We start from the raw sequence: 26,535 nt of genomic DNA, 5'->3' as shown, positions 1-26,535 counted from the left end.
TGGAGATTATATCTGTAAATTCCAATTATATGGAAGTTCTTCTTCCCATAGCATAGCACCAAGCCTCAAACTTCCATTTCACAATCATCCCTTTACTTTCCATTGCAGTTTTCCAAATGTCACATGTTTCTATAGTAGCCTTCGCTATCCATGTTGTCTGTGACATAAATAATCCTCCCATGATTCTGCCTTCCTTTTGCCCATTTAATTGTTCGTCAAGATTCATAATTTGACTAGCCAAATTCTGGCTCTCGACTTCCATGGCATAAAATCGGGCTGGCGCCAATGCAAACAGAAGTCGCAACTTCATTAAACGGCATAAAATCAATGTGCCTTCTATCTCTAGAGGGTTTATCTGCAATGAATGTCCGTTAGAGCCTGGGATGAGTGCGTTTTTGGTGGATTGGCCATCTTCAGCAGCACGCCGTGTTTGTAAAAGATTTGTCAAAGCTAATAAGCTTTCGTTGTGGCTCATCATATCCTTAATGAGAGCATCATACTCTTCAGGCGATGGGGCCCCCGTTGCTGTCATCATATCAGTCGTCGATTTAAAATGATTTGGGCCCCAGACAAGATGTGTCCATAAGCAAACTATGATATCGTGATAGTCGTAGAAATACTCATCGCAAAGAATAGCTTGGCAGATGACCGTCTTCCAAGATTCGTCTGTGAGGAAGCAGTTTCTATTGTCAAGAATCGCTTCTGTAATCTAAGTAATGCAACCTGTTCAGCGATCACAGCAGTATCAATTTTTTTTTTTAACTCCGTCCATAATTTAGGACGAAGACGGGCATAATAGATTCTTACTATAGGACCAATTTGTGCCGTGAGTATGGCCAGATCAAAGTCTGTTGTAAAGTTTCGAGCACCGCGCTGTTCAATCAGCCTCGAGGCACCCGCAGCGTGGCATAACCATGATTGAAGGCTAGCGTTACTGATCAACTGTAAAGAAGTGAGCCCATTGTGCACAAGAGTCAAAGCTGTAGCATCATATATACATCAAACAGTCCTAGTAACTGCACTGCGCACAATGTCTCAGAGCTCATCCATTTGCTTCTGTCGTTCAAGTCGTGCTGGATACGCTCAAGAACCCTGGTATGTTGGCGCAACACAATAGTCTGGGCTGAGGTGTTGTCAACGTTCATTATCATTTGTTGAAGTTTCGCCACAATAGAATCCACAGCGAGGCTTAAAGTAAGGGCCTGGCCGTATCGTGGAAAGATAAATGACAAAAGCTTTTGGCTCCCCGGAACGGACAAAGCTTGAGTGATGTTTGAAGAGTCTTTGGTGAAGAAAGAGAGTGTAGTAACACCTAGACGAAGTCCAGTGAAGGGCGCCAGGTTTAATATAGAGAAATGTTCAGTTACAAGGAGATTAGAGTAGGGCAATGACAATGGCGGCTGTATTGGGGACCGTTGCGGTTGAATTGCCTGATGGTATTCAGTCTTCAACTTTTGTGACCGCGGCCCACCATTCCGATAACAATTGCTTGGCTTAATACTGTTTCGCGCTATAACACAATTAGACTTGAAGGGGGTAGCTGGAAGACACGGTCCCATGTTACATTTACTTTGAGTGGCCCTTTTTTTCTTCGTTTCGGCAACATTTCGCATGGCTCTCCGCCGGACTAGCTCACGCTGGTTTGAATCATTAGACAGATCTTTTCCAAGATAGGGAACAAAAGCAAGCTTTGTATTGTCAATAGTTCCTTCCATTTCGCTTTAGAGACTCTGAAGCTGCTCTTGGAAATAATGGGTTTAGTCAAGGTCAAAATCTTGCGTCAAAGTACCATTGACTCGCCCGGAAGTATAGATAAGTTTCTGATATATACAGAACTTATTGTATTCCATATCAGAGATGAGTGAGCAAGTCAGCCAACTATGGATTGAAAGTCCATGCTGATAAATAAGATATACAGTATGTGGCGTGGCTGATACTGGGCCAGAACGGGCCTGACAATGCTGGTGGGGAAATGCCATCTCAAAACGGCAGTCCACTGCCTTAACAGAGTATAGCTCTAATGCGATCTCGTTAGCCCTGTCTTAGTTTCGGAGCAGGTAGTATTACTTTTTGAAGATCGTAGACACAAAGTGAGCACAATGTAGCTGGTCAATCAACCTCCTTTACAAGCATTTAAATGTTCAAATGACGCAGCATGTATTAGAATTTCGTGTTTAATTTGTCAGCTTGTAATTATTAAGAACTCTATATCCAGTTGCCCAGTAAAAGCTATATATAGATAGTCACCTTGCTCGCTGAATCAGGCGTCGATGTAGCTCGAACAATCTTCCTCATAGTTATCACATCTTTTTGTATAACAACAACGGGAGGTTTAAAATGTCAGAATATCAAGCAAAGAAGATATTTATTATCGGTGGGACAGGTGCTCAAGGCGTCCCTATTATCCAAGGTTAGCAAGTAGTTGACATGTAATCGGGCGTCTGTTCCATGCAAATAAATAATCCGCTTGCTAATTAAGAGTTGAATACTATTTAGAGCTTGTCAAAGATGAAAAATACATAGTAAGAGTCATGACTCGAGACCCAGAGAGCCGGCGAGCCAGAGAACTTGCTGCGTTGCCTGGCGTGGAGCTGTTCAAGGGCACATTTGCCAACGAAGTTGATCTTACGAATGGGTTCAAGGGCTGCGATGGCGCTGTAAGTTTACCACCATATATTGTCTCTTTGTAAAAATCTGCTCATCTTAATTACACAACTAATGATATTTTGACATGCTACCCATAGTACGTTAACATTGACGGTTTTAACTGCGGCGAGAAATCGGAAATCTTTTGGGGCATTCGTGCTTACGAAATAGCCCTGGATGCTGGTATAAAATTTTATGTCTGGGGAAACCTTGACTATACTTTGAAAAAAGCCAACTGGGACCCTAAATTTCGCTGTGGACACTACGATGGCAAGGGCAGAGTTGGAGGTGAGTTAACGGCATAGATCAAGAGGGCCAAATTCTTGCTAATAATTCTCTAAGAATGGATCTTGCAGCACGCGACTCCAAAGATGGGGGTTGCTCTTTTTACCACCGGGTATGTTAGTTTACCATGATGTTAAAGCTGATCTATTCTAACACCAGCTGGCTGCAGCCCGTACATTGACATGGTTCTTGCACCTCTTACAATTATGACACCGAGAGTCATTGATGGCGTTGTGACGTGGTCAGTTCCACTGGGTAAGTAATACAATGCAACCTATTTTATTCTTTGTTTCTAAAAGAAAAAACCAATAGGACCCGGAGAAATTGCTCATGTGGCTCTCTCGGATTGTGGCATTTACGCTCGGTGGTTATTCGATAACCCAGACCGCGCCAATGGCCTTGACCTTGAAGTAGCCATTTCCCACATCTCATACACAGAGTTGGCTGAAGCCTTCACAAAAGTGACTGGAAGGCCAGCGCAATACATTGATGTGCCTTTCTCAGAGTATTTTGCGAATTTTGGATCGCTTGGTGCGATGGGGTCTGTGATGAGGATCCCCAATATGAGTCTTTGGACAAAACTCAGATTTGGCCTCCATTTTTCCACTCAGAGGCCATCTTCATATAACACTGACCCCGCCGACCCAAGTGTGATGACTTTTGAACGTAATTTTACAGGCTTCTGGCACGTTTGGAGAGAAAGTCAAGGCAACAAGGGCGTCATTACAAGGAACTACAAACTTCTTGATGAAATTCACCCCAATCGGATTAGGACCGCAGAGGAGTGGTTTAGAAAAGAAGCAGAAAAGGGAGATTTGTGGGAGAGGGTGCATAATATGACTCCAATTTTGAAGTGGAGTGAAGATGGCGCTGCTGGTGGTTTGTAATTTATTTTCTACTATTCATGTTATTGTAATACCTAATTCATAACTCATTTGGTGTGCTCTAAAATTATCCTTATGATTCAATAGGGCAGTTGTTGATATTTTTTTGCCACATGAGCTTCGCATAAGGAAGCAAAAAGTCTGGAACGCAATCAGCAAATATCATGAACAAAAAGTGGACTCATAAGAACGCACCTTGTGAGCTAAAGTTACAGTCAATATAGCAGTGTACCATAGATGCAGTGTAATTAGTGCCCAGATCTGCTAGGATATACTTCTGAAGACTATACAAAAAAAGCGTCAGTTGTCTATTATACTACTAACAGGTTATTAAAAGTCTCAGCTCACAAGTCATAGAAGATAAGATCCACAAACTCAGGGTCTTTATCCTTGGGGAAATTTGCCTGAGCTTGCCAGTACCTGGGTAGCTGATAATTTGGGATTTTGGTGTGCTTTGTATCATCGCCGTCAGAATCCCAATCGTCTGTGGTAGTGTAGCCTGGAGTGACCGTTTCCTGGCGACGGACAACGCCGTGGCTCTGTCTCATTTCACGCCGGGTAAGATAGCCCAGAGACGGATCCGTACAGGAGTCGCGGGGGATGGGCATAGTGGCGAGATCATCATCACGTGTGGCGAGGGAGGGTTTATTGAGTCTAAGTTGAGTATTTAAAAGTTTTGGTTAGTATAGTTAGATCTTGAGAACATCTACAGTCAAGGTCAACTCACTTTGGTAGAACTGTCTTGGCCAAGGCATAAGGCACATCAGGAATGTAAAAGAAGATATCACGGTAAAAAGAAACAATAAAGTTGTCGTCGTATGTAAACGGCCCCTTGGGAATATCGAAGCGAACTCCCTTCGTATTGCCAATAATAATACGGGACTTGTGCTCACGCTCATTGTTGACAACAATGGTGGAAACGGCAGGCACAATGACTCCGGGAAAGATGTTGGACGGGTTATCAAACGCCACGCAGGATGCGCACCACATTTGAGGCGCGCAGCCGAATACTTGGCCCAGCTTGAGCTCTTCGCGCACTTTTGTGATTTCGCCAGTGACATTCAGGCCAAAGGCTTGATCATAGGTCTTATCTGTCTGCTTGGTATGGTAGATGAACGTCTGACGATTCCAGTCAAGATATCGGCGCGAATACGCAAAGGGTGATTTCGCGCCTGGCCGTGCTGGCCGGCTCGGATTGGCCACGCCTTTCGGATTCTTGGGACCTATAAAGCCGCTATTGGAGGAATTGAAACCGCTCATTGACAGCCACCCCAACGTCTCACAGTAGCGGCCAGACTCAAGTGCCACAGAGTTGTCATCGTAGACAGCAAAATCGCGAACATTGGTGTGGCCGCCGAGGATCTGGATAGGAGTGGCGGGATGATGCTTGCGGATCTCATCAAAGACGACCTTGAATGTGCTGTCCGGGGCTTTTTGACTCACGGGGTTATGTCCGAGGAGAATAAAAATGTCAATAGGCTCGCTAGTTGCAAGAACTTGAGTGAACCACGGCTCCTTGATCATATCCTTGGCCTTGATTACCTGTGAGTCATTGGAGTTGCCAGTGAAATCGAACAGAACGCCAAAGGCCATGACGCGGAGTCCCTTTTCAGTCTTGAAATAGCGATGCGTGGCACCAACATACTCATATTTCCCAGAGGTCTTGTTGAGGACTTTGACATTGGAGGTGACATAGCGCTCACCCCATTTCTTTGCCCAGACGTTGAACATTTCGTAGGACACCTCAGACATGTACAGCTCATGGTTACCAATAGTAAGAAGATCGTAGTCAATCTCATCGAAGATAGGCATCGATTTGGTGCCATCTACTTTAGTGGCATCTGAAAGGCCGTTACCGTCGTGGAGATCTCCTGTATCAACCAGCAGCAGATCAACGTTCATGTCATGGGCCGACTGCTTCATGCGACGCGAAAAGGTGGCAAAGTCACCCCAGTCGGCGCCATAGTTGTGCTCTTTTAGATGGCCCTCAAGCCAGCCATGTGAATCTGTCTAGTGTAGTTGAGTGTGTGAGTAATTGAAGTATATATATGTATATGTGTATATGTGAAAAAGGAATAGAGACTCTCAGTTTCTCAACATCCTCAATTATAGCATACCGTATGGAGAAAGTTCAGCTGTCCCCATTCAAGAGGCGCTTTGGGGCCATATTTAGCGTTGGGAGCTCCAGGCTGAATGCGCTTGACATGGCGAACATGTTCAACCGTATTTGTAGGACCATAGCACGAATTGTTGCTACCACAAGCCAGCACCGCAGGAAGCAAAGCTACGAGCCCACTGACGACAATGAGAGTTTTCATTTTGCTCAAGAAGAAGGAAATGATAGATGATGGCGGATAGATGATGTGGATAGATGGAAGCTACCAGGCAGACTAGAGATATATATATGGATTCAATTAGCCGCCTGTCTCACAGCATCACAAACCAAGAGTCCATTCAACCTCATCCAGACTCTGCATCCCAAGTCTCGCCAGCCAGCCACGGTAAAGGGATACTGATACCGAAAGCATCCTCCTATTTAGATTACTTGATTGACATCACCTCGCGCTCTCCGATAATCCTCCTGCAAGGCCCTATTAGCTCTGCTCATCCTTCCCAAAAGCAGCATCATAGCCTCTCGGAACTCACATAAATTCTATTTAAGTAGCGACAACAAAGAAGAGACATTATAATTTATCTCTCGTTCGGTCCTTTTCAAATACTACCATGTATATCGAGTTGGTACCAGTAGTAATCTCGTATGTAAGGGGAAGAAACTAGTAGTATTATGGCATGCAAGGTGGATAATGGATACCAGCACTGCCAAGAATAGTAGAATGAGATGTTCGCTACCAGGCGAGCCGAGCAGCGTTTTTACTTCGCCTATATACTCTACTAAGAAGTATCTAGACAAGCATGTTGGAGAAGGCTGTTTTAGTCGGCGGCGCCGTCCCGTGTTTCTCAATTGGTCTCCGAAGGCACTGGGTTCAGCCAGCCACCGGAAATCTTGGCCACGGTTAACCTATACTAAACATCTAAACAATGGCGGGTTTCTGCATCTTATGATTAGGATGTTTTCCTTTGATACTTTTGTCTTTCTTCTAGTATAATGATACTTTTGAATGGTCAAGGTGTATGTACTGTACAAGGTATAGAGGTGCCTACGTAGTATTAGTTAGAGCACTCGAGCTCGGTAACAAAAACTTTGACATGAGACACATATCTTTAAAAATCCAAACACATCAATTGGCAATGGATGCAACAAAAATTCTACAACCAATTGATCAGTTAGAAAACTTTCAAAATGATATTTTCAAAATCACTCAATAGTACCCTAAATTATACTTTGCAGCATGTTATCGACTCTGTAATAGCTAATACACCCTACATACTGTATAAGCACGCCCGCCAAAGCTCCACAAATTCTAAGCTTCAACTTCGCTCCTTAACCCTCAGGTCAATTCCAATTGAAATGCCAATGGAGCAGCCCACCCATCCATATTACCCCCTCGGTGTCTCCATCCCCAATTACATCCCAAATAATCGTCCACTCATTCACTCGCTTCCTGCCTTTGGAGCTCTCATCGGCGCAGTAATAATTTCGGCGCTCTTCCTTACCGGCTCTAGCACCCGGCGCCATGTCCGGCCCATTGACCAGTTTGCGGCTTCATGGTTTGCTTTGTGTAAGTAGTCATCTATTCTATTTTCTTTTATAAAGAAAGTAAAATATATACTACGATACTAATTCTAAACTAGGTGGCTTCTTACATGTCGCCTTTGAAGGTTTGTGCCCCTAGTATATTGACATCCCATACACTGCTATTTTCTTTCACGTATATCTTCATTAAGCATAACATCTAATTTCACAATGAACTCCAGGATATTACATCTACCACCGCAATGAAATTTCTGGCATGAACACCCTCTTCGCCCAGCTTTGGAAAGAGTACACCCTCTCCGACTCGCGATATCTCACGTCAGACATTTTCACCGTCTGCGTAGAAACCATTACCGTTGTACGTTTTCCCATCTAATAACTTTCAGATGCTTTTCAGTATCAGTAGTTAATGTAGATATATACTTTAATTTCTTTAGTTCGCATGGGGTCCTCTCAGTCTCCTCACAGTCCTCTATATCCGCACCAACCATCCCTCAAGGCACGTCTTCCAAATCATCGTCTGCGTCGCCCACCTCTACGGAGTGGCCCTCTACTACGCCACAAATTGGGCCGAGCAGCAATTTCACGGCATGTCCTATAGCCGACCTGAATTCCTCTATTTCTGGGTCTATTACGTCGGGTTCAACGCCCCTTGGGCCATTGTCCCTTTCTGTAAGTCACTCAAGCGGAAGCCTTCCGTTCTTTTAAGCATACCCTGGTCAAAAAGACTGAGAAACTGACACTTTTATTCCGATAGTTCTATTGGCGGACAGCTACAACCGGATAGTGACGGCCTTTAGAGCGCTGCATGAAAAGGAAACTCAGCAGAAGAGAGAGTGACGGGGTGCAAGTTGCTGCGTGCACCTCCGGAGATACACCCTTCCGCATAATTTCGCCCTCTTTAAAATACATACTTCGCATATGTACGCTTTGACAATATCTCAAATGGAAGCACATAAGAAGCGTCATTTGTGTCACATATATCTCGTATTTCCTTCGCTCCCCTGTAGCCTGGCGTTTTATCTCTGCGGTCTTCACCCACTTACAGAGCATTCACTCGTAGAGCATCCATCTAGTTTGAGACAGCGAGCTTTTGGGCTCACATTTTCAGCTTAGGGCCACCATGTACCCATTTAGTCTACCCTTGACCGTATGTGTGGTAATCGTACGACCGAGTATAGCCCTAACTATGATATTATTTGGAGTATCCCGGTCTCCATCCTGGTAATTAACCCCCCTTGCGTCTATCCTTCAGCCTCACATTCGCTTCTTCCCCTCTCCAAATTCACGCCAGGCATTCATGCATAGTGGTAATTAAACAACCAGCAGATGCGTTGCGAAGGAACAGGGGCCCGGCAGAGGAGCTAAATCGACCAGATGTGTCGCTTCTTGCCGGCGCTTAAATTTGTTCTTTTCTGATACCTAATCTATAACTCTTGTGATATCTTTCCACGGTTGAGAGTATCCTGCGAGATTCTACGTAAAATATGTTGCATAAACGGCTTCTTTGTTCACAGACGAAGGAATGAAAGATAGAGAAAAGGGGCATTAGTACAATTTTTGGGCTGGCTGAAAGGCGAGGCTCGGCACGTCCGTTCCTAATGTTTGCCTCCAAGGTGACGCTGATCACTGTCAAGTCCGGCCTTGGGATTTGTTTGCGTAGCATTGGCATGTACCTTAGGTTACACCCGCATGCTTGACGCTTATCCACATTAACGCCTTGGGTATAGTTGCTTCTGCCGTAATTCGTCCAACAGACGCTTCTTAAATGTGTGTACTCAGTATTATATGATATGATGTAGATGGCTTGCTCCTCTTGAGTCTGGACCAGAGAAGAATTATGCAGAGAGACGCATGCAGCTGTATGACCAAGCAGGCTGCATCCTGGTGTATGATTTGGTTGCTTCCTCTATTCACCGCGGTTTTAAGCCTGCTTCAGCCGTGTCAAGTTATGACGACGTGGTCTTGGTAAGATTTTGAAGATTAATTCACTTCTTGTAGGATAGAAGCTGTAGCATAGCTTAAAGTAGAGAAGGTAATTTATACAGCTTTGTCAAAGGAGTCGGCATAGACACACACCTATATTGCCCAACCAAAAAAGACACTCAGATATCCATAGAGACTCAGACGAACTCAAGTCAGGTTACAAACAGTCAATTACACTAGCACTAAACAGTAAACTGAGTCACTTCAACACCCAATGCCAATAGCAATCTCATCACAAGTGCCGGCATAGACATAGAGAACACGAAGGCAGAACGCGTATACTTCAACCAACATTTCTCTTCCCAAGCCTTATATGCACCTAAAACAAATATGACAGTGCTCCGTCCCTTATACACTCCAAATACGTCGTAGTAGACCTCCCGTATCTTGACTGAGTGCCATCTATTATATCTAGCTAAGGGAAGCGTAAAAAGAAAACACCGCCGGCTCTCTCAGTACAAGTCAGTAAGTGAATTCGCCAATGTAATGATTCTTTTACACACCTAATTAGCAGCATCCGTTGAAGTAGTGTCAGAGATGGCAGCGGCGGCGGCGGCGGCAGCATCAGCAGCAGCTTTAGAAGCCTCAGCAGCTTTGGCAGTAACAGCTGCAGTAGGACTAAGAGCAGCCCTGTTAAGACCAGGGATATACTCTCCATTCCACAATAGCTCAATCTGAAGCTTCACCGGCTTCTCAGCCTTGATACTCTCCGCCATAGCTTCCAAATCATCTCCAAATTGCGGCCCAAGAATCGCCAAAGCGTCATTAACACGCATACCCTTGACTAATGTATTGTATTTGGTAACATTTCCAGGGGTAAACATCAGAGCGGGCATCTTGTTCGCGTTGGTCTCGCCAAACAGCGCCCTGCCGTGCATGCGCATCAGATATCGGACACGGCTCTCCACCGCCTTGACGCTGAGCTGGCACTCGTCCGCGACTACAGCCTCGCCGCAGCCGCTCAGATTAATATACAAGACGACGTTGTGGCGCTGCTTGTTCGGAGCCATGCGTCTGGCAGCGGCCTGCGAGTGCATCCTCTGCGTGAGAGCCTCTCTGTACGACTTTGTAGCTTCATCCTTTGGAGATATGGGGACGGCGGCAGCAGAAACAGCACCCTGGGCAGAGGACTCAGCAGTAGTAGATGGGGTTGTATTGGGCTCTTCATCCGTCCTGTTAGTCACCAGGATACCCTCATTGGCGTTGGTTCGCGGCCGATTGTACCAAGTATCACCTGTAGAGTACGGATGCCCCGACTCAGCGGGCTCTGGCAAAAGAGTATAAGTAGGACGGAAATCTTTGACGCCTGCAGGAATGAGGTCCGGCCTTTTGGCGTAGAAATCATCGAGCTTCTTCCGATTCATCTCGTTAACCCAGCGGATGTCCGCAGCAAGCATACGCGGAGGGTCACCATTATTCGGGCCCATCAAGCTTCGCGCATTGTCGAAAGCTTCCTGCCAGGCAGGGTCTTCAGTAGCTTTGCCAGTGTCCTTATTTTCTTTATTTCTGCCCGTAAGCAAGTCGGCCACAGAAGTCGCTATATCAATCTGAAGCTCCTCGCGCCTACCAAGGGTGGAAGTGTCCTTTGTGGGGTCGCAGGCGAACTCGGTGAGCAGCTCGCCAGATTGGTAGTGGACTTGTTTGAGCACATTGGTGAGACCTTCGCCAGATTCAACAATGACAATTGTGCGGACACCGTCCTCTGTCTTGAGGACGGTGACCTGCCAGGTATCAGGGGGTGTAACCTGGGATAGGATCTCAATGGGAACGTCTTTTCCATGGATGAATTGGAGATTGGCTAAGTCAGAATGAAAAAGAATCAGCATCTGTGTGGCTTTGTGGTAGTAGAGGGAGATTTTCGGGGGAATTGTCAACTCACTCTTGGTTAATTCAATATAGTTGGTACCTCCATTATTCATGAGGGTAGTCACCTCAGGAGTCTCGATAGGAGCGCCGAGCTGCATGATGAAAGATAGAAAGAGTATTAGAAGAAAATAGCAAATGATCAAGACCAAGAGTCGTTCGAAAATCTGAAGAGGGTGGTCGTAGATATAAGAGACTACTGAACGAACACTTGACAAGCAAAGAAGTACTTGATCTGTAGCGGTAGAGAAGTAGGAAAGTTTCAACATCTCGACGGGAAACATTATGAATTATATACCTGAGGAAAACCTTCCAAGCTCAGATACACTTGCTATAATTCATCCGTCACTACCATGTCTTCCGCATATCTTTATCGTACTCACCTTTCCGTCTCTCAACTTCCATTCACTTCCACGCTTCGAAGCCCCTTACACGAAAGCCTCCCATGCAGCCGAGTCCGCCACTTATTGGCAAACAAACAATATCCTTGCCCCATGTCTCGTACCACCACAGAAAGCCACTGCGGAGAAAACCACATCAACTTACGTAGTGTGACATTAGTGTGAAAAAGAAAAGAAAGGAAAAATCCAAAACAAGAAGCATATCCAAGGCGGAACTGCTCCATCTGCTGTTTCCTTGCATCTTGCTCACCGAAGAGAAGCATAAAGGATAAGAGTAACACGAAAAAAAAAGAGAACCACATAAAATAAGATAAAATGAAATAGAATATTACTCAAACAGTCAAAGTAAGCACATATTACCATTGCTGCCGCTGTCACGTATGTCTTGGCCGCAAATCAGAGCCGCCGACCAGGAAATCGAACGTACAGGCTGAGACAGACACCGACCAGGGGTAACATCGAATCCGGGGAGGACCTGCATCGTAAGCATCCACAACTACTGTACCTTCTTTACTTTTTGCATGTTATCTTTCACACTTCAAGGCAGTCACATGCCTACGTGTACAAATCAAAGTATCCAGTACTCACTCCAGCAGAATCAGGCTCCATCCTGCAGGTCGCGAACAAATCACAAATCACAACCCTGGTTCACACCAAATAATCAGAGCAACATCATTTGTCGAAACCATCAGAATTACTCCAACGGGTAATTTCATGTTGATGCCTGGCGTTGATCTGTCTTTCTGCCTCCCTATGGCCCAAGTAGTAGTACATAGATAATCCGCCTTGCAAGGCTTGACAATGCAAAGATGGTCTCCGGGAGTCACACCTCGACCAGCGGCGTACTCTGTGCAGGGCAGCATCTTCCCACCTATGAGTCTCAAGCCACAGCTGATCAGTTGCATGTCATTCTCTCTGAGAGTTCCGATAACCTGGTCATAAATGAAACACCTCCAGTTATCATCTGAACCTATCAACATCTCCCACGCAGGCTAAGAGCAGCTCAAGTCTTTCGCCCTGCTTTCAATCCAACCTCGAAGCTGCACTTAGGCAGTCAAATTCATTTTAGGCATAGCCAACTTCATGCCTGGCAGATACTACAACCTATCATGGGTAAAATAGACGAGAAGAAAGAAGCTAAGAGTAGAGGAAATCAGTGCTCAACAAAAGGTCCTCACAGATACTTGACTACAACGTGGAATTATTGGCCTGCTGCGTCTCGTCGAGCAGTGTTTGCCTCCGGTGTGGCGTCCCGGCCATTGGCTTTCCGAGACCCGGCATAGGAAGGCTGGTGGTGGTGATAGAGAGGTATTAACAGGGGCCTGCTCTTGTGTAACCCGTCCAAGAGTCTAGAACTGGACAGCTGACCTTGAGAAGCCCCAGCATTACCATCTCATACATATACGAAATAGTGTGTGTCTTAATGTCATTCATTTGTGACACAACGTAATTTAAGCTAGGAAAGACGGTCCCGGATACCCAAAATTTAGGTAAAAGAGAAAGTAGTAAGTCCTATTCATACATTCAAAGAAAAAAAAATATGCATTTGTTCCAGTCTTCATTCGTTCGCCGTGTAAAATCCATTACCTCAAGCAAGCTCATTACAAACATATCCTATATAACAGTAGCTGTCCCCCCTTTCTTCCTCCAGCAAATATCAACAACAGCGCTCCTCCTACTCCCGGGCTCGATCAGCATGCCAAGCAAACTGCAACTGGGGTTTACATGCTGGCCTGGAGACGTTCCAGCCGTGATGTCACAGCTTCAACTAGCGCAGATTCCCTGGACAGCAGACTTTGTACTTGCTGCAGCTTGCTGCGTCGTATGTCTTGTGGGATTCGGAGATCCACGCTTGTTGATGCTGGGGACTCGGGCCTGCTGGCATTCTTCTGCGCCTCGGCCTCGACCACCAGCTCCGCCTGCAGCCTCTTGACCTCCTCCAATCGCTTCCATACCTGCTTCGCCTGGTTTCGAGACCCGGCTTCAGCCCCAGAAGACGGTCCGCATACGCTAGCCTCCATAGATTTGACTTCCTCCACAAATGCCCGCTCCTTGGTACTTAGGTCCCGCGTAGTTCCCTTGCTCACCATCTTCCGTAGGTCCTCCATCCGTTGCGTTAGTCTTTCCTGCCGCTCCCTGGCCTCATTGATTCGCCTCTCATACATAACATTATCCGGTTCCTTATTCTCCCTATGAACTCCGTTGATGGTGTCGATCTTGCCCTTAACCTCATTAGCTTTCCGGACCTGTTGCCGTAATTCCGCCTGCAAAAGTTCACATCGGCGGAAGACCTCAGCCGCAGCTACACCCAGCCTATATGTCTCCTCACTAAGCACCTTGTGCGCGTCGGTGAAAATTGACAGTGTCAGTGGGCTGAGTTTCACCTCCTGGCCAACTATAGTCTTGTGGCGAGATGAACGCAGACGCTCCAGCAGCTCTGATAGAGCAGATGATTCGCTAAAGGTGTGTGGAGGGTAGTATACTGGGCGGGGCTCGTAAAAGTCCAGAGGGGCCATGCTAGCCTCACGCTCGCGGACGGGGCTATCCTGTTCTAGTTTTATAATGGCTCGCTCGTCGTCAGGTGTCTCAAATGTCAGGGCGATGGACTCATAGGGGGTTGCTGAGAGTAGGAAGTATTCAAGATCTGGATCCCTGATGGTGACACAGGCTGCCAGAGGAATATTGATATCTGCTGCCTGTTGGGCGTAGACTCTATCTCTGATTGACTGTGAGTTGGCCAAGAGACCCACACGGAAGTCAGTACCAGCTTCAAACTCCCCTTGTAGCTCTCCCTCTAGTCTGAAAATCCAGGGAGTGAGCGAAATGAAGGTGATGGCCGCATGGTGAGTGACGAAAAAGTTGTATCGTGACGTAACGTCCAGGCTGAAGACCGGCCAGCTGCCCTCGTTGACTTCGACTGGGGTCATGGTGTCAATGGCCTGGAACGCCAGCAAAGTAGGCGGCTCCATTTCAGCCGCCAGCGCGCGGATGAGTCTGCTCTTGCCCTTGGGGGGAAGCCACTGGGCTTGGACCCCCTCGGTGTCCAAGTAAACTCGTACTTGGCCGCTCGTTGACAGCAAACAAATGATGGTGAGAGAAAGACCTTCTTGATCTCCGTTATCGAAATCCAACTCGTCTTCCTCGCCTAGCATGAGGTCCTCCGTCTCCGTCTTCTTTCCTATGACGAGGATATCCGTGATGGAGCTATCCAAGTCATCTCCTGTTTCCGGATCCGACTGCAAATCGAAGGGTCCCTGAAGACGGGGTGTAACGCCAGGCCGTATAGGTCTCGTGTAAACCTCAAGGGCAGGCTCTCCTGGGATCACAGAATCTATGATTTGGGGTTCTTGAGAGTCAATCTCACCCATCCACTGCAGCTGTTGCTGTGCCAACAACCTGGTCTTGTCGTCCACACTGGGATCATCTTCAATAGCAGCTACAGTGGTTACGATGGACACTGAAAGAGAAGGGATCAATGTCGGCGGAGGTGCCCAACGCTGTGGTAGAAGGGGGCTCAGCGCATACACATCTCCCTCTCGCATAGCTACCCACAACGTCATCGGATTCCAGCCGCCCGATCCCTTAGTCGCGAAGCTTGCTGCGGCCACCTCCATCTCAAATGAGTCGGGAGAAAAGGCTTTGCTCGTGGCCGATACCGATGCAGAAAAGTCCTGGTCCACATTCGTGCCATCCGCCAACTTCTTCAAGTCTATTGAGGTTGTTGGGGAGTCAAACGACCAGCGGTCCTGCGTCGACAGCTCCCACACGCGGACAATTGCATCTACCGTGACGGTAACCACACAAGAGCCATTAACTCCTAGAGGGTGCCATAGAGCGGATGCGATGGGGGCGCGAGATGTGACGTGGGTCGTCGGTCCAAGGGTGTATGTTTTAGGCTTCAACGGGCTGGCATCGTCGCTCGTCAGATGAGATGAGTCGGGCAGCACACATATGTGGACGGTGTGCGTCGTGAGAACTGCCAGCAGATTCGTATTCGGGGAGATGATGAGTTGTCGAATGTCGTCGGCGACCGGTATTTTGAGTATCTGTAGATTATTAGTGACTGTTATAGCAGAGATGCTTTGATCATGATATCATATGTTGTTATTAGCATGTTTTTTCAGCAATCAGAAACTTACCCTCCATCCAGCAGCCATCTCAGACGGCTCAAACTCAATTGATTGTAAGGTATCATCTTCTTGCTTCACTCGAACGCTCGAGCCTCTCCTCCTCCTAGACTGTTTCTCTGCCCATTCTTCCTTGAGGTAGACCAGATCACCCCATCGGATTTCCTTTCCCACGGCAACAAACACCTCTGTTCCGCGACGAGCAATGGTCCTCCTGGGTCCTGGAACCTGCTTCTTCTTCGAGGGCGACGATAGGGCTTTGGATCGCAGGGAGTCGGCTGAAGGCTCAAAGAGCTGGTTGCCAGGTGCGTTCTTGGACAGCCAAGCTGCCGAATAATGCTTAACCTTGGGCATGCTGGGCTCGTTTGCGAGATTGGCTCTCCAGCTCGGTACCCTTTCCGTTCCTTGTCCAACTCCCCTTCCTTCTCTTTTGTAATTTCAAGGACTAGCTGGCGGAAGCAATGATTTCGTCTTGACGGCCCAGCGAGAGCTGCGTCTGCAGGATCCAAAAAAGAAAAATACTAATTGAAGGGCTGGCTAGAAGCTTTTTTTGTAAAAAGCGCGGCTGTTGGACTGCGAAGCACCAGGCAAGCTTTAGCGCGTTATCTGGGGCAACTGGGTGGCAGGGGGCCCACCCGCAATCGCTGTGAGATCCCTTTTTAGTGCTACAGGTGCCTTGCATCAGCGACTTGATGCTCCATCAGGCTGGCCGGTTTTTTTGCTTGAGCTTGTTACGGTAGTCAAGCTTCATCCAACCATACACCAATTCACTTCTCCGCATTGACGTCAATTCAATCGGCTTTACTTTAAGTAGAAGTTTTTGCAACTATTATTCTATCTTAACCTTATCCAAGCTTTAACTTGAAACTCGACTTCAAGATGCGTAACGAAAGCACCGTCGAGCGGCTCGACAGGCCGAGTGCCTACTATCTCAGCAGAGTACGTTCAAAATCGCCAGCATCCATTGCCTCTTTTCCCCAGCGAATCCGTATAACATATACTCACCAATTATCAGAATAAGCGCAGACGCGATCGAGACGACAACGCTGAGGAGCCCGCAGAGCCCGCCGTCGATCCTCTTGCCAACGCGACGACTCTCTACGTTGGTAACCTGTCAGTTTGACCCTCTCCATTAGACGTCTCTTTCCCAGCCACATAGCCTAATACGACAGCTACAGGTCATTTTACACCACCGAAGAGCAGGTCCACGAGCTCTTCTCCAAGTGCGGCGAGATCAAGCGCCTCGTCATGGGTCTCGACCGATTCAACAAGACCCCCTGCGGCTTCTGCTTCGTCGAATACTACACCCACCAGGACGCCCTAGACTGCATGAAGTACATCGGCGGCACAAAGTTGGACGAGCGCATCATCCGTACTGATCTGGATCCGGGCTTCGAGGAAGGAAGACAGTTTGGCAGAGGCAAGTCGGGTGGCCAGGTCCGAGATGAGTACCGTGAAGACTTTGACGAAGGCCGAGGAGGAATGGGCAGAGCGCTGCAGGCCGAGAGGTCACGAAACTATGACGATGAGAGTCGGTATAGCAAATAAGTCCCAAAGAAGGGCGCGTTCATGAAATTTTTGGCATTTGGAATGATACCTTTTACGGGGATTAGATTTGGTTCATTTTGGTTCATTTTGGTTCTTTCAGCGCAAATTTCTAGCTTTTTTTTCTCTCTCTCTTTTAATTCAACGCGCCGTTCAAACTGAGCGCCACCATCCGAGTATTCCTACAGTTGGCCGCTATGCCCTGCAGCCAGATGATACCTTTTCTCTTTCCTCCCCCGTTATATCTCTATGCAGCCGTAAAGTCCAAAGTACTCCATCGTAGTGTAAAGTGGTAAATAGTATACAATAAGTCGCTGCTTATATATAGTCGTGTATGTTCATCGTTGATCTTCCTTCTCCCCCGTAGAGCTTCCTCAGCCAGAATACATTGCAATTCGCTCGTCGTACATTGATATCCATTTTCGTCCGGCATTTAGTATCCAGGAGGGTTGATTCTCTGCGAAACTCTCGTCCACTTTGGTAGTTCTATTAGATTTCCAGCGTCAGCATTTTCATCCAGCCAAAAAATCACCGGGGACCGAGTCGTACTGTGAATGCCCTTTCGGTACTTCTTCTCCTTCCGGTCAAACATGGTATATTTATCCTTTGGCAGCATCTCCTCCTCGGTCGGCATCTCAGCCTTCCATCGCTCAATCGCCTCCAAAGTCTGTCCCCTCTTCGCCAGTGCAGAGTCCAGCGTCGCTACCACACTATCCACGGCCCGCAGTCGCAGCCTGTGTCGTCTTTTCTGGAATTTTGACAGCCGCCAGGGGATCTTCCACAGAAGACCGCTCGACAGCGGATTCGTAACGCGGAATGGGCCGAACATTGTGTCTTTGTGCTGGGCTATCGGCGAATTGCGAAAAACAGTCGTTGCCAAAGCTGCTTAGGCGAGTTTTCGAAGCTTTTCACAGTTATTCCGCACTTAGTTGCATCGGATTGGCCCCTCCGGAATTTGGGGGCGTGCGCTCCGGGCGGAACAACGATGCGCCATAGCGGTCGCACACGCCCCTCCCTTCTCCCCCAGCATCATAACCGCCAATCATTCCGTATCGAATCTGTATCTCCAGCATCACGACTAAAGAGCTTCCACTCCTCTCTCTCCGCGCGCAGAAGCTTCGCCCGATGTGCGGCGCAGCGGCAGCACGATGAGTTACTACTTTGCCATTGTCGGCACCCAGGACAACCCCCTGTTCGAGTACGAGTTCGGCACCTCGAAGCAAGGCGGCGATGGCCAGTCCCGCTTCACCGAACAAGTGCGACACCTGAACCAGTTCATCCTGCACTCGAGTCTGGATATAGCTGAGGAAGTGCAGTGGTCGCATGGTCAGATGTAAGTCTCTGGTTCTTGTAGTTTTCTTTCTTTCATTTTTTGTTGTTCTGTATATCTACCTGTCTTGCCTATGGAGGCTTGTATGGAAATCATATACTCTTTACTATAAAGCCACATCATGGCTGCATGATGAAGTTGAGCTTACCATATCCACGCAATAAAACAGGTACCTGAAATGCATCGACAAATTCTTCAACAACTACATCTCCTGCTTCGTCACCGGCGGCAACGTCAAGTTCCTGCTGCTGCATCAGCCCACGACCCCGACCTCAACGGCAACTTCTAGATCGTCGACCGCTATTGGCGCCAATCCGACGAGTCCAGCGACCGAAGAGGCTATCAAGATGTTTTTTACGGAAGTCTACGACAACTGGGTTAAAGCGATTATGAATCCTTTTTACAAGGTGAATCAGGAAGTACGGAGTCCCATCTTTAGAGCAAGGGTAGCAGCTGCTGGACGGAAATACCTGTAAATATATATGAGCGCGCAATGGATGGAATTTCAATGTCAACATAAGAATAATGATTACACTTTGCAAATTTAGACTTCTTGAATAAACGCGTCAAGTTAAGATGATTATAGTATTTGTATTCATGTGGTATTCTCATTTAATGTAAGGTCGTCTACCATGACGCCTCCTCGTAAGCCCAATCCCCCCAACGCCATTTCGATCACAAAGTACAGAAGAGTCCACGTTATTTGCACATATAACCCCAGCACAGAACAGCAAAAAACACGCGTGTTCCTACGCTTAACCACCGAAACCGTACAGGGTGCGGCCCTGTCGCTTGAGAGCGTAGACGACGTCAAGCGAGGTGACGGTCTTGCGCTTGGCGTGCTCGGTGTAGGTGACGGCGTCACGGATGACACCCTCGAGGAAGGACTTGAGGACACCACGAGTCTCCTCGTAGATCACTGTTACAGACGTTAGTTCTCAGTTCGGTTCGGTCCTATCGACGATGATGACATCGTCAGGGGCAGACAGGAAACTTACTGGCAGAGATACGCTTGACACCACCACGACGAGCGAGACGTCGGATAGCGGGCTTGGTAATACCCTGAATGTTGTCACGAAGAATCTTACGGTGACGCTTGGCACCGCCCTTGCCAAGGCCCTTTCCGCCCTTTCCACCTAAACCACGACAGTCAGCATCACCAACTCTTGAACTCGATTATTCAACGCGCCGACGCAATGCGCAGCTGCGCATATAGACGAAATAAAATAAAAAGGATAGTAGAGCAATGGATAGTACTTACGGCCAGTCATGTTGATAGATGTGGTGATGAAAACGTGAGTTGGGATATAGTATCCGTTAAAAACGCGTCACTGCAAATGACGTTTAAACGCAAGTATAAAAAAACGACGAACGAAGGTTGGAAGAGCGAAAGAGGCGTTGGATGCGGGGGGGACAGCGCGAGGAATAAATACGCGCAGGCAATCAGCGCCAGATCAGTACCATTTAGCTTTTGCGCGTTGTTGTTTTTTTTAAGTGCTATGCCTATTTGGGGGTGGGGTGGCGGGAGCCTTTTTTGAAAATGGTACCTGCTGATTTCAATTTTTGGACTTGCGGTGCAGGTACCTTGTGTTATTATTTTGGTGTGAGCAACCTGAGTGGTTGGCTGCTTTTTTTTTTTTTCGCTCCCTTTTTCTCCAGGTGCGCCTATTTTTTTTCGGAAGCGCGGGATACAACATACGCGATTAGCGGATTCCCTTTTTTTTTTTCGGGAGATGTTCGGCTAGATGAGAGCGCGTTGTAAACAAAACGGTAGCCGAAACAGCTGACAGCTTCTTTAGTGCAAGCGCCACCGTTACCGAACAGGGCCAAACGGATGCCGGAGCAGTGCCGTGGCTGAGGCTGAGGCGCCCATCAGTACAGTGCAAAGTGAGCTGTAAACAAAGACAGCTGCGGTGCTGTCAGCGCAAGGTACTTGTGAACACAGCTGTAGCCTCCGTATAAGCTACGATGGATCTCAGGCTACCTAATACCACAGCACACCACCATGTATGCTTTGTTTTAATCATAACGATACACTTCTTTAGGATAATAGGTAAGAGGCAGCTAGGTCTTATAGGTAACCTCATCATCATATCCCTCCTATTCCACGTCAAGCAAAGCCCAGAATCATATCACTGCCGAATAAAGCACCACATCAAGCAGAATACGAATATGTGCAAAATAGTATACAGCCAATAAAGGGATCCCCTTTACCACCCTCCTTTCCTATGCTATGGTATTCAATACATAGAGCAAAAGGCAATCAAGAAAAAAAACCATGCTCTCAACTTCAACCCTAGTCCAAGCCAGCCAAAAAAAAAAAAAAAATGTAGCTTTTTCGAGTCGAAATCCTCTCCTACTCCCAAAAACGCCGATGCCATGCAAAAGGCTGTCCTGCCGTCAACCACACCACCCCAATCCGAGTTTGACCAGCCCATAAAGTTATACCTTCTTCTGGCTTTTATAAGCGAGTAAGCTTCCAAAATTCATACCCAAGCGATTGAGTGCTGAAAAATGGGATTGTAAAAAAAGAGAAGAAAAAGAAAACCGAACCTCCCCCTTTTTGTTCATATTACACGTGGTGCTGCGTTGAGCCCCTATTATCAAAAATGCCCAGAAACCCATCCAAGCCTCTTAAAAAGATACTCATGAGCATCATCATCAAATCATTGAGTCGTCCATTGGTATATCATCCTCAAAACTCTCTATCGCCTCCTTAATCTGCGGACCAGCCTGTAAAAGATATGTTAGTCGCTCACCAGTAAAAATAAAGAGAAACATCTTGGATAAAAACTTACCTTTGGATCCAATGCCAAAGCAATAGTAAAATGTCGAACCGCCTCCTGCTTCTCATTCATACTCCTATACAACGTTGCCAAGAGAAAGTGCACTGTACCCTCGTCTGGGGCCAAATCCTTCAAGATGACAAGTTCTCTCTGCGCCTCTTCAATCTGTCCAACAGCGAGGAGAGCTCGTGCCTTTTTGTATCTTGTGGAAGCGGCACGCGGAGCGAGCTCGACTGCCTTGGAATAAGCACGTAGTGCGGGTATGATTTGCTTCTGCTTCTCGAGCGCTGTTCCAATGCACGTTACCAGCACTGCGTTGTTGGGGTTGATGAGATGCGCGGCCTGGAAGTGGGTGAGAGCTTTGTCGTAGGCGCCCAATCGTTGCTGAACTCGTCCAATACCGTAGTAGGCGTTGTAATGCCTCTTGTCTGCTGATATCGCTTGCCGGTAAGCTGTAAGAGCCTTATCGTATTCTTCATTGGTGACGTGCTCGTGGCCTTGCAGCGTGAAGCCGTACGCAAACTTTGGATCCAGCTGGGTGGCCCTCTTGAAGCACTTGAGCGCCTGCTCAGGGTCTCGCGCAAGAGACCATGCGTTACCCAAAGCGCACCACGCCTGCGGGGAGTGCCATGCGGCGTCAACAAGTTCATGAGCCAAAAAGGAGAGATCCGTCTCCCGCTTCAAGTGCCAGAGGATCGTGGAATACACTTCCATATCTTCCAAGCGCGATGGACATTGTGCTCGCATTCTCCGGAAAAACTTCTCTGCCTCTGCATATGAGGCCTGTTCATAATGAGCACGTCCCATAAGCGCCAAAACCCAGGGCGAGCTTTGATGAGCTGCAGGTAGCGCATTCAATGCCTGTATTGCTTCCTGGCACTGGAATTGTGAGAGCAAAAAGTACCCGCTTCCAAGCTTCTTCATCAAATCCATTACCCATCGCAAAGCCTCTTCGAATCTCGCTAAGCTGTGTTCCCCAGCCTTGGAGGGCGGAACTGAGGGTTCCCTGGCCTTGCCCATCTCATCATATTCTCCGTCTCCACTGTGGTCTTCCAAAGGTTTTCGATTTCCACTAACAACTCTTACAGCGTTGGAGCCACTGGAACCCGGCCGCACCATACGAGAGACTGGGGGTCTAGCCTTTTTCAACTCTCGTCCACCGGGGGCTCCTCCAGCAGTTGGGGTTGACGTCGTCGAGCTCGGTTTGCCCGACGGTTTTATCAATCGGGCGCTTCGTCTCGTAGCGTGTTCTTCCGTGTTTGTGGATCGTGATACTGGGTGGCCGGCTAGCGTTCGTTTCCTATCGGTTGTCGACATAACACTCGACCGGGAGTTTCCAGTAGGGGCACTAGGGGTATCTGAGATGGGCTCCAAAGGCTGCTCTTGGCTATTTTTCTCCCGTGTAATGGGATTCTTCCTCGATCCAAGTCGATGATTCATTCGTGGCGGCGCTTCGAGGGTCTGGTCGACATGCTGGGCATTTCGAGTTCTCCTGGCGGGCGCATGGGGTGGTTCCTGCAGGTTGTTAGACCGAGACGCCATTGCTTCCGCTGGTGGCCCTGTTGGAGTCTCTAGCCCTTCTGCGTCGTGGTTGGCTGAGCTCGTAAGCTTGAATCTGGCATTTTGCATCCTGGACATGAAGTCACTCTCAGTATTTGCCAACATGTTTTCAGTCATGGGAGTCATATCCGCGGCAGAAAAGCTAACGCCAAACGGGTCGGGCCCCATGTCGGCTGTCATGGGTCTCATAGATGACTTTTTCGGAGGCTGCTGCGGTTGCTGCTGCTCAAAGGAGCTTGCAATGGTGCTCTGGCTCTGGCTCAGCTCAGCATTTGCTGTTGTCAAGTCTTGGCCAAGGTTCTGTAGCAAGCTGTCGCTGGCCATGAAGATGTTTGGCACACGGACTTTGACGCCCATGTCGCATAGAGCCTTGAAAGCATCCCATTGAAAAGCATTATGTTTCAATGCTTCCTCAAAACAGCTCACAGCTCTCTTCTTGTCATCGTAACCGCGGTACAGCTTTCCCAGCAAGCAAAGAATCGCAGGAGTATCGGGATAGGCAGCTCGAGTGGTTGCGCTGTGTTTGCCCATGGTATGTTTCTGCGACCATGAGCCTTTGGCCTTATCCAAAGCTGCGATGCCGTCTTTATACCGTTCCAAAGCCAAACACGCCTGAGCAAAGACCCAGGTGCACCCCAAATGCACCCCACGATATCCCATCGGCTTACTGACATCATAGGCTGATCGGTAGTCGCCGAGTCGAAGATGACATAGTGAGTAAAGGTAGGCGGCTTCGCTCGATCGAGGGTCATGCGCGGCGTATCGTTCGGCGAAAAAAAGTGCATTGTCGTAGGAGCCGCTGTCGAGATGGTAATAGACCACTTGTCGCAGGAGGCTCCCGACAGCAGTCGGGCTTGGCGCCATCCTGGAAGTGATAGAATACCAGGTGAGGCGAATAAAAGATAAAAGTCGTTGAAGACTGCAAAGTGTCGTCACCGATGTGTCTGGGCCATGAGACTTTCGTCGACACAGAATATCAAGATGACGAGGGGCAGCGCCGGCCGTTCGAATTCCCAGACAGGTCGAGCCGCACCGTCGTCAAAGAAATCGTAAGGGAGAGGTCGAAAAATGTGCGTGCGTAAAGTATTATCGGTAGTCGTGAAAGGGTAGCCAGTAGGCGCAAATATGAAGAGATTCGGATAAACAACTATTGGCGATGACGAAAGATATGAACAGCCCTGAGCATTCCCACTCAGCTTCTCAGCACTCTTCTTCCTCCTTTCTCGAATCGATTCAACAAAGACAAGAGCGCTGCAACCGGCAGGGCTTCGCCGAATAAGAAAGAAAAAAAAGGTGCCGTGAATGGAATGGCGGGTCTTAGAGAGCGTGAATCAAAGGCTGGACTGCGCTTCGGCGGAGAGGAGGGGCGATAATCTCCTGACGAGATACGAATTTATTGCCTGCTTCTGCGGTCTCTTGAGCAGACACAGGCGATGTTGAAAGAAGCTGCGTCTCGGTTTTCGCGGGCGCAGCAACCTCGCGAGGCCGTTTCGAAGGGAGGGAGTGCGTGGCGGGATATGGGAAAGTTTCCAAACTTTTTGGCTGGAGTCGCGGCGCGCAGGCAGCACAGAGAGAGACCAGCTTGTTGTGGTAGCGGCGGCGGTCGATTGGCGCGGCGACGTACCGGCCATTGCCTAGCAACAAGGGAGCGGCTGGCTGGTCCACCACTCAGCGGAGGGATAGCGGTAAAAAAACAGCGGGCAGCCCGCTAAAGAGACAGCGCCTAGCCCGCTGTATATCGTGCCACTGCACTGCCAGCCCGCCACTAACGGCGATTCGGTTATCGACAACAGGTCCCCACTCGAGCTGCAAGGCCGGTTCCTCCAACCTCGAATCAAAGAAACCAGATTTCACCAAAGCCTCACTTTCCAAGCCCGCTCCTCCATCCAGCAGCCAATTGAACAAGACAATCACCAAAAACAATGGCTCAAAAAGCGAAAAAGGACCGCGCCAAATCCAATGCGGCCTCCCTCAACAACCTGCACATCGGATCCCTCGTCGTCCACGTGCTCTTCCTCCTCTCGCACTTCCTCTTCCGCTCTCGATCTCTGCTCGTCTACGGCCTCCTCTCGGTTCCAAGCTTCATTTGCGAATATATCCTCGAGACATCTGGCCGACCCAAGTACGATGCCGCAACTGGCGCTCTAAAGGCCTCGGGCGAGGACCTGGCGGCCGCTGGCTTGACAGAGTACATGTTTGATGTCATTTGGGTGACGTGGGCATCGCTCATTTCTGCAATCTTGTTTGGCAAATGGGGCTGGATGCTGTATGCCGTGGTTCCTGCGTACGGTGCCTATCTTGCCTATGGACTTTTGGGCATGGGCAAGAATGCACTCGCCTCGATGCAAGGTGGTGGCAGTGCGGACAACAACGCTGCCCCGCCGCAAGGAAATCGTCGTTCACGGCGGACTGCTTAAATAGGTGGCATATAACGGTGGTCTGTTTATCTGTGGTGGTCTATACAAAATAGCTGAATGCTAGGCAAAAACGCAACAATAAACAAAAAATCAGGAGCGGCCCAATGTATAGTCTATATCAATTCACTTCTCGCTCCTTCGAGGCCGCTCCCCCGTCCAGCGCTCCAGCATGTCATCGTCAACATTACGGACCAACACATGGAAGTGTTCCAGCGTCCGCACGCTCTGCAGCGCAACCCAGTTCTTAAACCACAGCACTTGCTGCTCTCCTCCGGCGCCCAGCGTATCGATGAAATACGTCTTGACAAAATTCTCCACCTGGGCTCTGCTCTCAGTCGTCAGGTCCCCCGTCTCAGGATCAGTAGGAATTGGGGTGCGGGACCACACAACAATATGCGTGATCTCTGGCGTCATGCCGTATGGCCAGTCATTCAGCAGGACCTTGTAGTCTGAGGCAACATCAAAGGGGACTTGCGATTCGGGTATGAATGGCGGCAGCCCCCAAGCTTTGGGCAGACGATTCTGCAGGATGTATTCCGTTATGGTGCCATATTGCGCTTTAGTCTCCGCGGTCCAGGCAATATAGCGGCGGAGATCTGAGGGCTTTCTTTTCAGAATGCTCAGATTGTTTGTTTCTTCAATCACATGTTAGCCCTCTAATCATTGATATAGATGTAGAATCGCCGCAATTCTCATAGCCACTATCTAGAATCTCCAATATACAGCGCAAGTCCACTCACCGATAGTGTGCCTCAGATCTTCCCAGTCGTGAAGCTTATAATCCTCATCCGACTGCGAAAGGACCCATTTATCAACCTCGGTCAAAGGAAACGGCGCGTCCGCAAGGGCCTGCAGGGAACCCTGATCCCCCATGGTTTCCAGATTGAGATGCAATTCACGGCTTCAACTGATCGAAAAGCCACAAGCGGCGATGGGCTGAAATAGGCTCCCAGTCTGGCTGACATGGGTCTCTCCACGCTCAATTCAACTAGTCGCCAGCAGCCTTTTTCCACCTAGCAGCATCTCCGTATTATGTAATTTCTGGCACCT

General features: G+C 48.3%; 13 protein-coding genes across 13 annotated transcripts; 5 read left to right on the top strand and 8 right to left on the bottom strand.

Moving 5' to 3' along the window:
* Positions 1–25: 25 nt before the first annotated feature.
* Positions 26–1,715, bottom strand: GGI43DRAFT_433137 (uncharacterized protein; the record flags this gene model as incomplete). The annotated part of the gene is made up of 4 exons (XM_083209692.1): positions 26–709; positions 808–942; positions 999–1,510; positions 1,565–1,715. 4 exons carry the CDS (start codon positions 1,713–1,715, stop codon positions 26–28), a joined length of 1,482 nt encoding a protein of 493 aa, XP_083062033.1.
* Positions 1,716–2,337: 622 nt separating this feature from the next.
* GGI43DRAFT_433135 (uncharacterized protein) lies at positions 2,338–3,957 on the top strand (the record flags this gene model as incomplete). Its single annotated transcript, XM_083209691.1, has 6 exons — positions 2,338–2,410; positions 2,497–2,657; positions 2,745–2,934; positions 2,989–3,043; positions 3,101–3,186; positions 3,244–3,957. 6 exons carry the CDS (start codon positions 2,338–2,340, stop codon positions 3,816–3,818), a joined length of 1,140 nt encoding a protein of 379 aa, XP_083062032.1. The 3' UTR covers positions 3,819–3,957.
* GGI43DRAFT_433134 (metallophosphoesterase family protein) lies at positions 3,889–6,133 on the bottom strand (the record flags this gene model as incomplete). The annotated part of the gene is made up of 5 exons (XM_083209690.1): positions 3,889–3,956; positions 4,011–4,099; positions 4,164–4,469; positions 4,543–5,825; positions 5,933–6,133. The coding sequence occupies 5 exons, from the start codon at positions 6,131–6,133 to the stop codon at positions 3,889–3,891; spliced, it is 1,947 nt and encodes a 648-aa protein (XP_083062031.1).
* A 1,122-nt stretch (positions 6,134–7,255) lies between these two features.
* Positions 7,256–8,653, top strand: GGI43DRAFT_400887 (EXPERA domain-containing protein). Its single transcript, XM_083205502.1, has 5 exons — positions 7,256–7,495; positions 7,569–7,595; positions 7,692–7,828; positions 7,908–8,142; positions 8,228–8,653. Exons 1-5 carry the CDS (start codon positions 7,285–7,287, stop codon positions 8,308–8,310), a joined length of 693 nt encoding a protein of 230 aa, XP_083062030.1. The 5' UTR covers positions 7,256–7,284; the 3' UTR covers positions 8,311–8,653.
* Positions 8,654–9,608: 955 nt separating this feature from the next.
* On the bottom strand, positions 9,609–12,255 carry GGI43DRAFT_400883 (uncharacterized protein). The gene is made up of 3 exons (XM_083205501.1): positions 11,703–12,255; positions 11,336–11,650; positions 9,609–11,254 (listed from the first exon to the last, which is right to left on the bottom strand). Exons 2-3 carry the CDS (start codon positions 11,601–11,603, stop codon positions 9,960–9,962), a joined length of 1,563 nt encoding a protein of 520 aa, XP_083062029.1. The 5' UTR covers positions 11,604–11,650; positions 11,703–12,255; the 3' UTR covers positions 9,609–9,959.
* Positions 12,256–13,441: 1,186 nt separating this feature from the next.
* GGI43DRAFT_421872 (uncharacterized protein) lies at positions 13,442–16,201 on the bottom strand (the record flags this gene model as incomplete). Its single annotated transcript, XM_083208028.1, has 2 exons — positions 13,442–15,766; positions 15,860–16,201. The coding sequence occupies 2 exons, from the start codon at positions 16,199–16,201 to the stop codon at positions 13,442–13,444; spliced, it is 2,667 nt and encodes an 888-aa protein (XP_083062028.1).
* A 525-nt stretch (positions 16,202–16,726) lies between these two features.
* GGI43DRAFT_382253 (nuclear cap-binding subunit 2 family protein) lies at positions 16,727–17,395 on the top strand (the record flags this gene model as incomplete). The annotated part of the gene is made up of 3 exons (XM_083203226.1): positions 16,727–16,786; positions 16,863–16,960; positions 17,026–17,395. 3 exons carry the CDS (start codon positions 16,727–16,729, stop codon positions 17,393–17,395), a joined length of 528 nt encoding a protein of 175 aa, XP_083062027.1.
* Positions 17,396–17,639: 244 nt separating this feature from the next.
* GGI43DRAFT_328651 (mitochondrial 54S ribosomal protein mL60) lies at positions 17,640–18,294 on the bottom strand. The gene is made up of 2 exons (XM_083201945.1): positions 17,942–18,294; positions 17,640–17,878 (listed from the first exon to the last, which is right to left on the bottom strand). Exons 1-2 carry the CDS (start codon positions 18,219–18,221, stop codon positions 17,826–17,828), a joined length of 333 nt encoding a protein of 110 aa, XP_083062026.1. The 5' UTR covers positions 18,222–18,294; the 3' UTR covers positions 17,640–17,825.
* Positions 18,295–18,465: 171 nt separating this feature from the next.
* Positions 18,466–19,302, top strand: GGI43DRAFT_400871 (TRAPP subunit TRS20). The gene is made up of 2 exons (XM_083205500.1): positions 18,466–18,725; positions 18,892–19,302. Exons 1-2 carry the CDS (start codon positions 18,541–18,543, stop codon positions 19,196–19,198), a joined length of 492 nt encoding a protein of 163 aa, XP_083062025.1. The 5' UTR covers positions 18,466–18,540; the 3' UTR covers positions 19,199–19,302.
* A 109-nt stretch (positions 19,303–19,411) lies between these two features.
* On the bottom strand, positions 19,412–20,107 carry GGI43DRAFT_400869 (histone H4). Its single transcript, XM_083205499.1, has 3 exons — positions 19,984–20,107; positions 19,721–19,858; positions 19,412–19,641 (listed from the first exon to the last, which is right to left on the bottom strand). The coding sequence occupies exons 1-3, from the start codon at positions 19,991–19,993 to the stop codon at positions 19,478–19,480; spliced, it is 312 nt and encodes a 103-aa protein (XP_083062024.1). The 5' UTR covers positions 19,994–20,107; the 3' UTR covers positions 19,412–19,477.
* Positions 20,108–21,271: 1,164 nt separating this feature from the next.
* GGI43DRAFT_328216 (anaphase promoting complex subunit CDC27) lies at positions 21,272–24,165 on the bottom strand. Its single transcript, XM_083201943.1, has 2 exons — positions 21,521–24,165; positions 21,272–21,455 (listed from the first exon to the last, which is right to left on the bottom strand). Exons 1-2 carry the CDS (start codon positions 23,930–23,932, stop codon positions 21,384–21,386), a joined length of 2,484 nt encoding a protein of 827 aa, XP_083062023.1. The 5' UTR covers positions 23,933–24,165; the 3' UTR covers positions 21,272–21,383.
* Positions 24,166–24,847: 682 nt separating this feature from the next.
* Positions 24,848–25,871, top strand: GGI43DRAFT_400866 (SND2/TMEM208 family protein). The gene has a single exon (XM_083205498.1). The coding sequence runs from the start codon at positions 24,991–24,993 to the stop codon at positions 25,483–25,485; it is 495 nt and encodes a 164-aa protein (XP_083062022.1). The 5' UTR covers positions 24,848–24,990; the 3' UTR covers positions 25,486–25,871.
* GGI43DRAFT_382248 (GIG1 family protein) lies at positions 25,609–26,358 on the bottom strand (the record flags this gene model as incomplete). Its single annotated transcript, XM_083203225.1, has 2 exons — positions 25,609–26,120; positions 26,226–26,358. The coding sequence occupies 2 exons, from the start codon at positions 26,356–26,358 to the stop codon at positions 25,609–25,611; spliced, it is 645 nt and encodes a 214-aa protein (XP_083062021.1).
* Positions 26,359–26,535: the final 177 nt, after the last annotated feature.

Source organism: Trichoderma evansii (genome assembly GCF_050947405.1).
Source record: "Trichoderma evansii strain SZMC 28006 chromosome Unknown GGI43scaffold_6, whole genome shotgun sequence".
Lineage (NCBI taxonomy): Eukaryota > Fungi > Ascomycota > Sordariomycetes > Hypocreales > Hypocreaceae > Trichoderma > Trichoderma evansii.
The sequence above is the reverse complement of the archived record's forward strand: the minus strand, read 5'-3'. Positions and strand labels throughout refer to the sequence as shown.

Coding starts and splice junctions, on each gene's coding strand:
- GGI43DRAFT_400887 (XM_083205502.1), top strand. CDS start 7,285: ATGCCAATGGAGCAGCCCACCCATCCATATTACCCCCTCGGTGTCTCC. Junction 7,829..7,907: donor GCGTAGAAACCATTACCGTT/GTACGTTTTCCC, acceptor TAATTTCTTTAG/TTCGCATGGGGTCCTCTCAG. Junction 8,143..8,227: donor TTGGGCCATTGTCCCTTTCT/GTAAGTCACTCA, acceptor TTATTCCGATAG/TTCTATTGGCGGACAGCTAC.
- GGI43DRAFT_400883 (XM_083205501.1), bottom strand. CDS start 11,603: ATGTTTCCCGTCGAGATGTTGAAACTTTCCTACTTCTCTACCGCTACA. Junction 11,255..11,335: donor CTATATTGAATTAACCAAGA/GTGAGTTGACAA, acceptor ATTCTGACTTAG/CCAATCTCCAATTCATCCAT.
- GGI43DRAFT_328651 (XM_083201945.1), bottom strand. CDS start 18,221: ATGTTCGGCCCATTCCGCGTTACGAATCCGCTGTCGAGCGGTCTTCTG. Junction 17,879..17,941: donor GTACCGAAAGGGCATTCACA/GTACGACTCGGT, acceptor GAAATCTAATAG/AACTACCAAAGTGGACGAGA.
- GGI43DRAFT_400871 (XM_083205500.1), top strand. CDS start 18,541: ATGAGTTACTACTTTGCCATTGTCGGCACCCAGGACAACCCCCTGTTC. Junction 18,726..18,891: donor CAGTGGTCGCATGGTCAGAT/GTAAGTCTCTGG, acceptor GCAATAAAACAG/GTACCTGAAATGCATCGACA.
- GGI43DRAFT_400869 (XM_083205499.1), bottom strand. Junction 19,642..19,720: donor TGTCAAGCGTATCTCTGCCA/GTAAGTTTCCTG, acceptor CGTCTGTAACAG/TGATCTACGAGGAGACTCGT.
- GGI43DRAFT_328216 (XM_083201943.1), bottom strand. CDS start 23,932: ATGGCGCCAAGCCCGACTGCTGTCGGGAGCCTCCTGCGACAAGTGGTC. Junction 21,456..21,520: donor CTTTGGCATTGGATCCAAAG/GTAAGTTTTTAT, acceptor TATCTTTTACAG/GCTGGTCCGCAGATTAAGGA.
- GGI43DRAFT_400866 (XM_083205498.1), top strand. CDS start 24,991: ATGGCTCAAAAAGCGAAAAAGGACCGCGCCAAATCCAATGCGGCCTCC.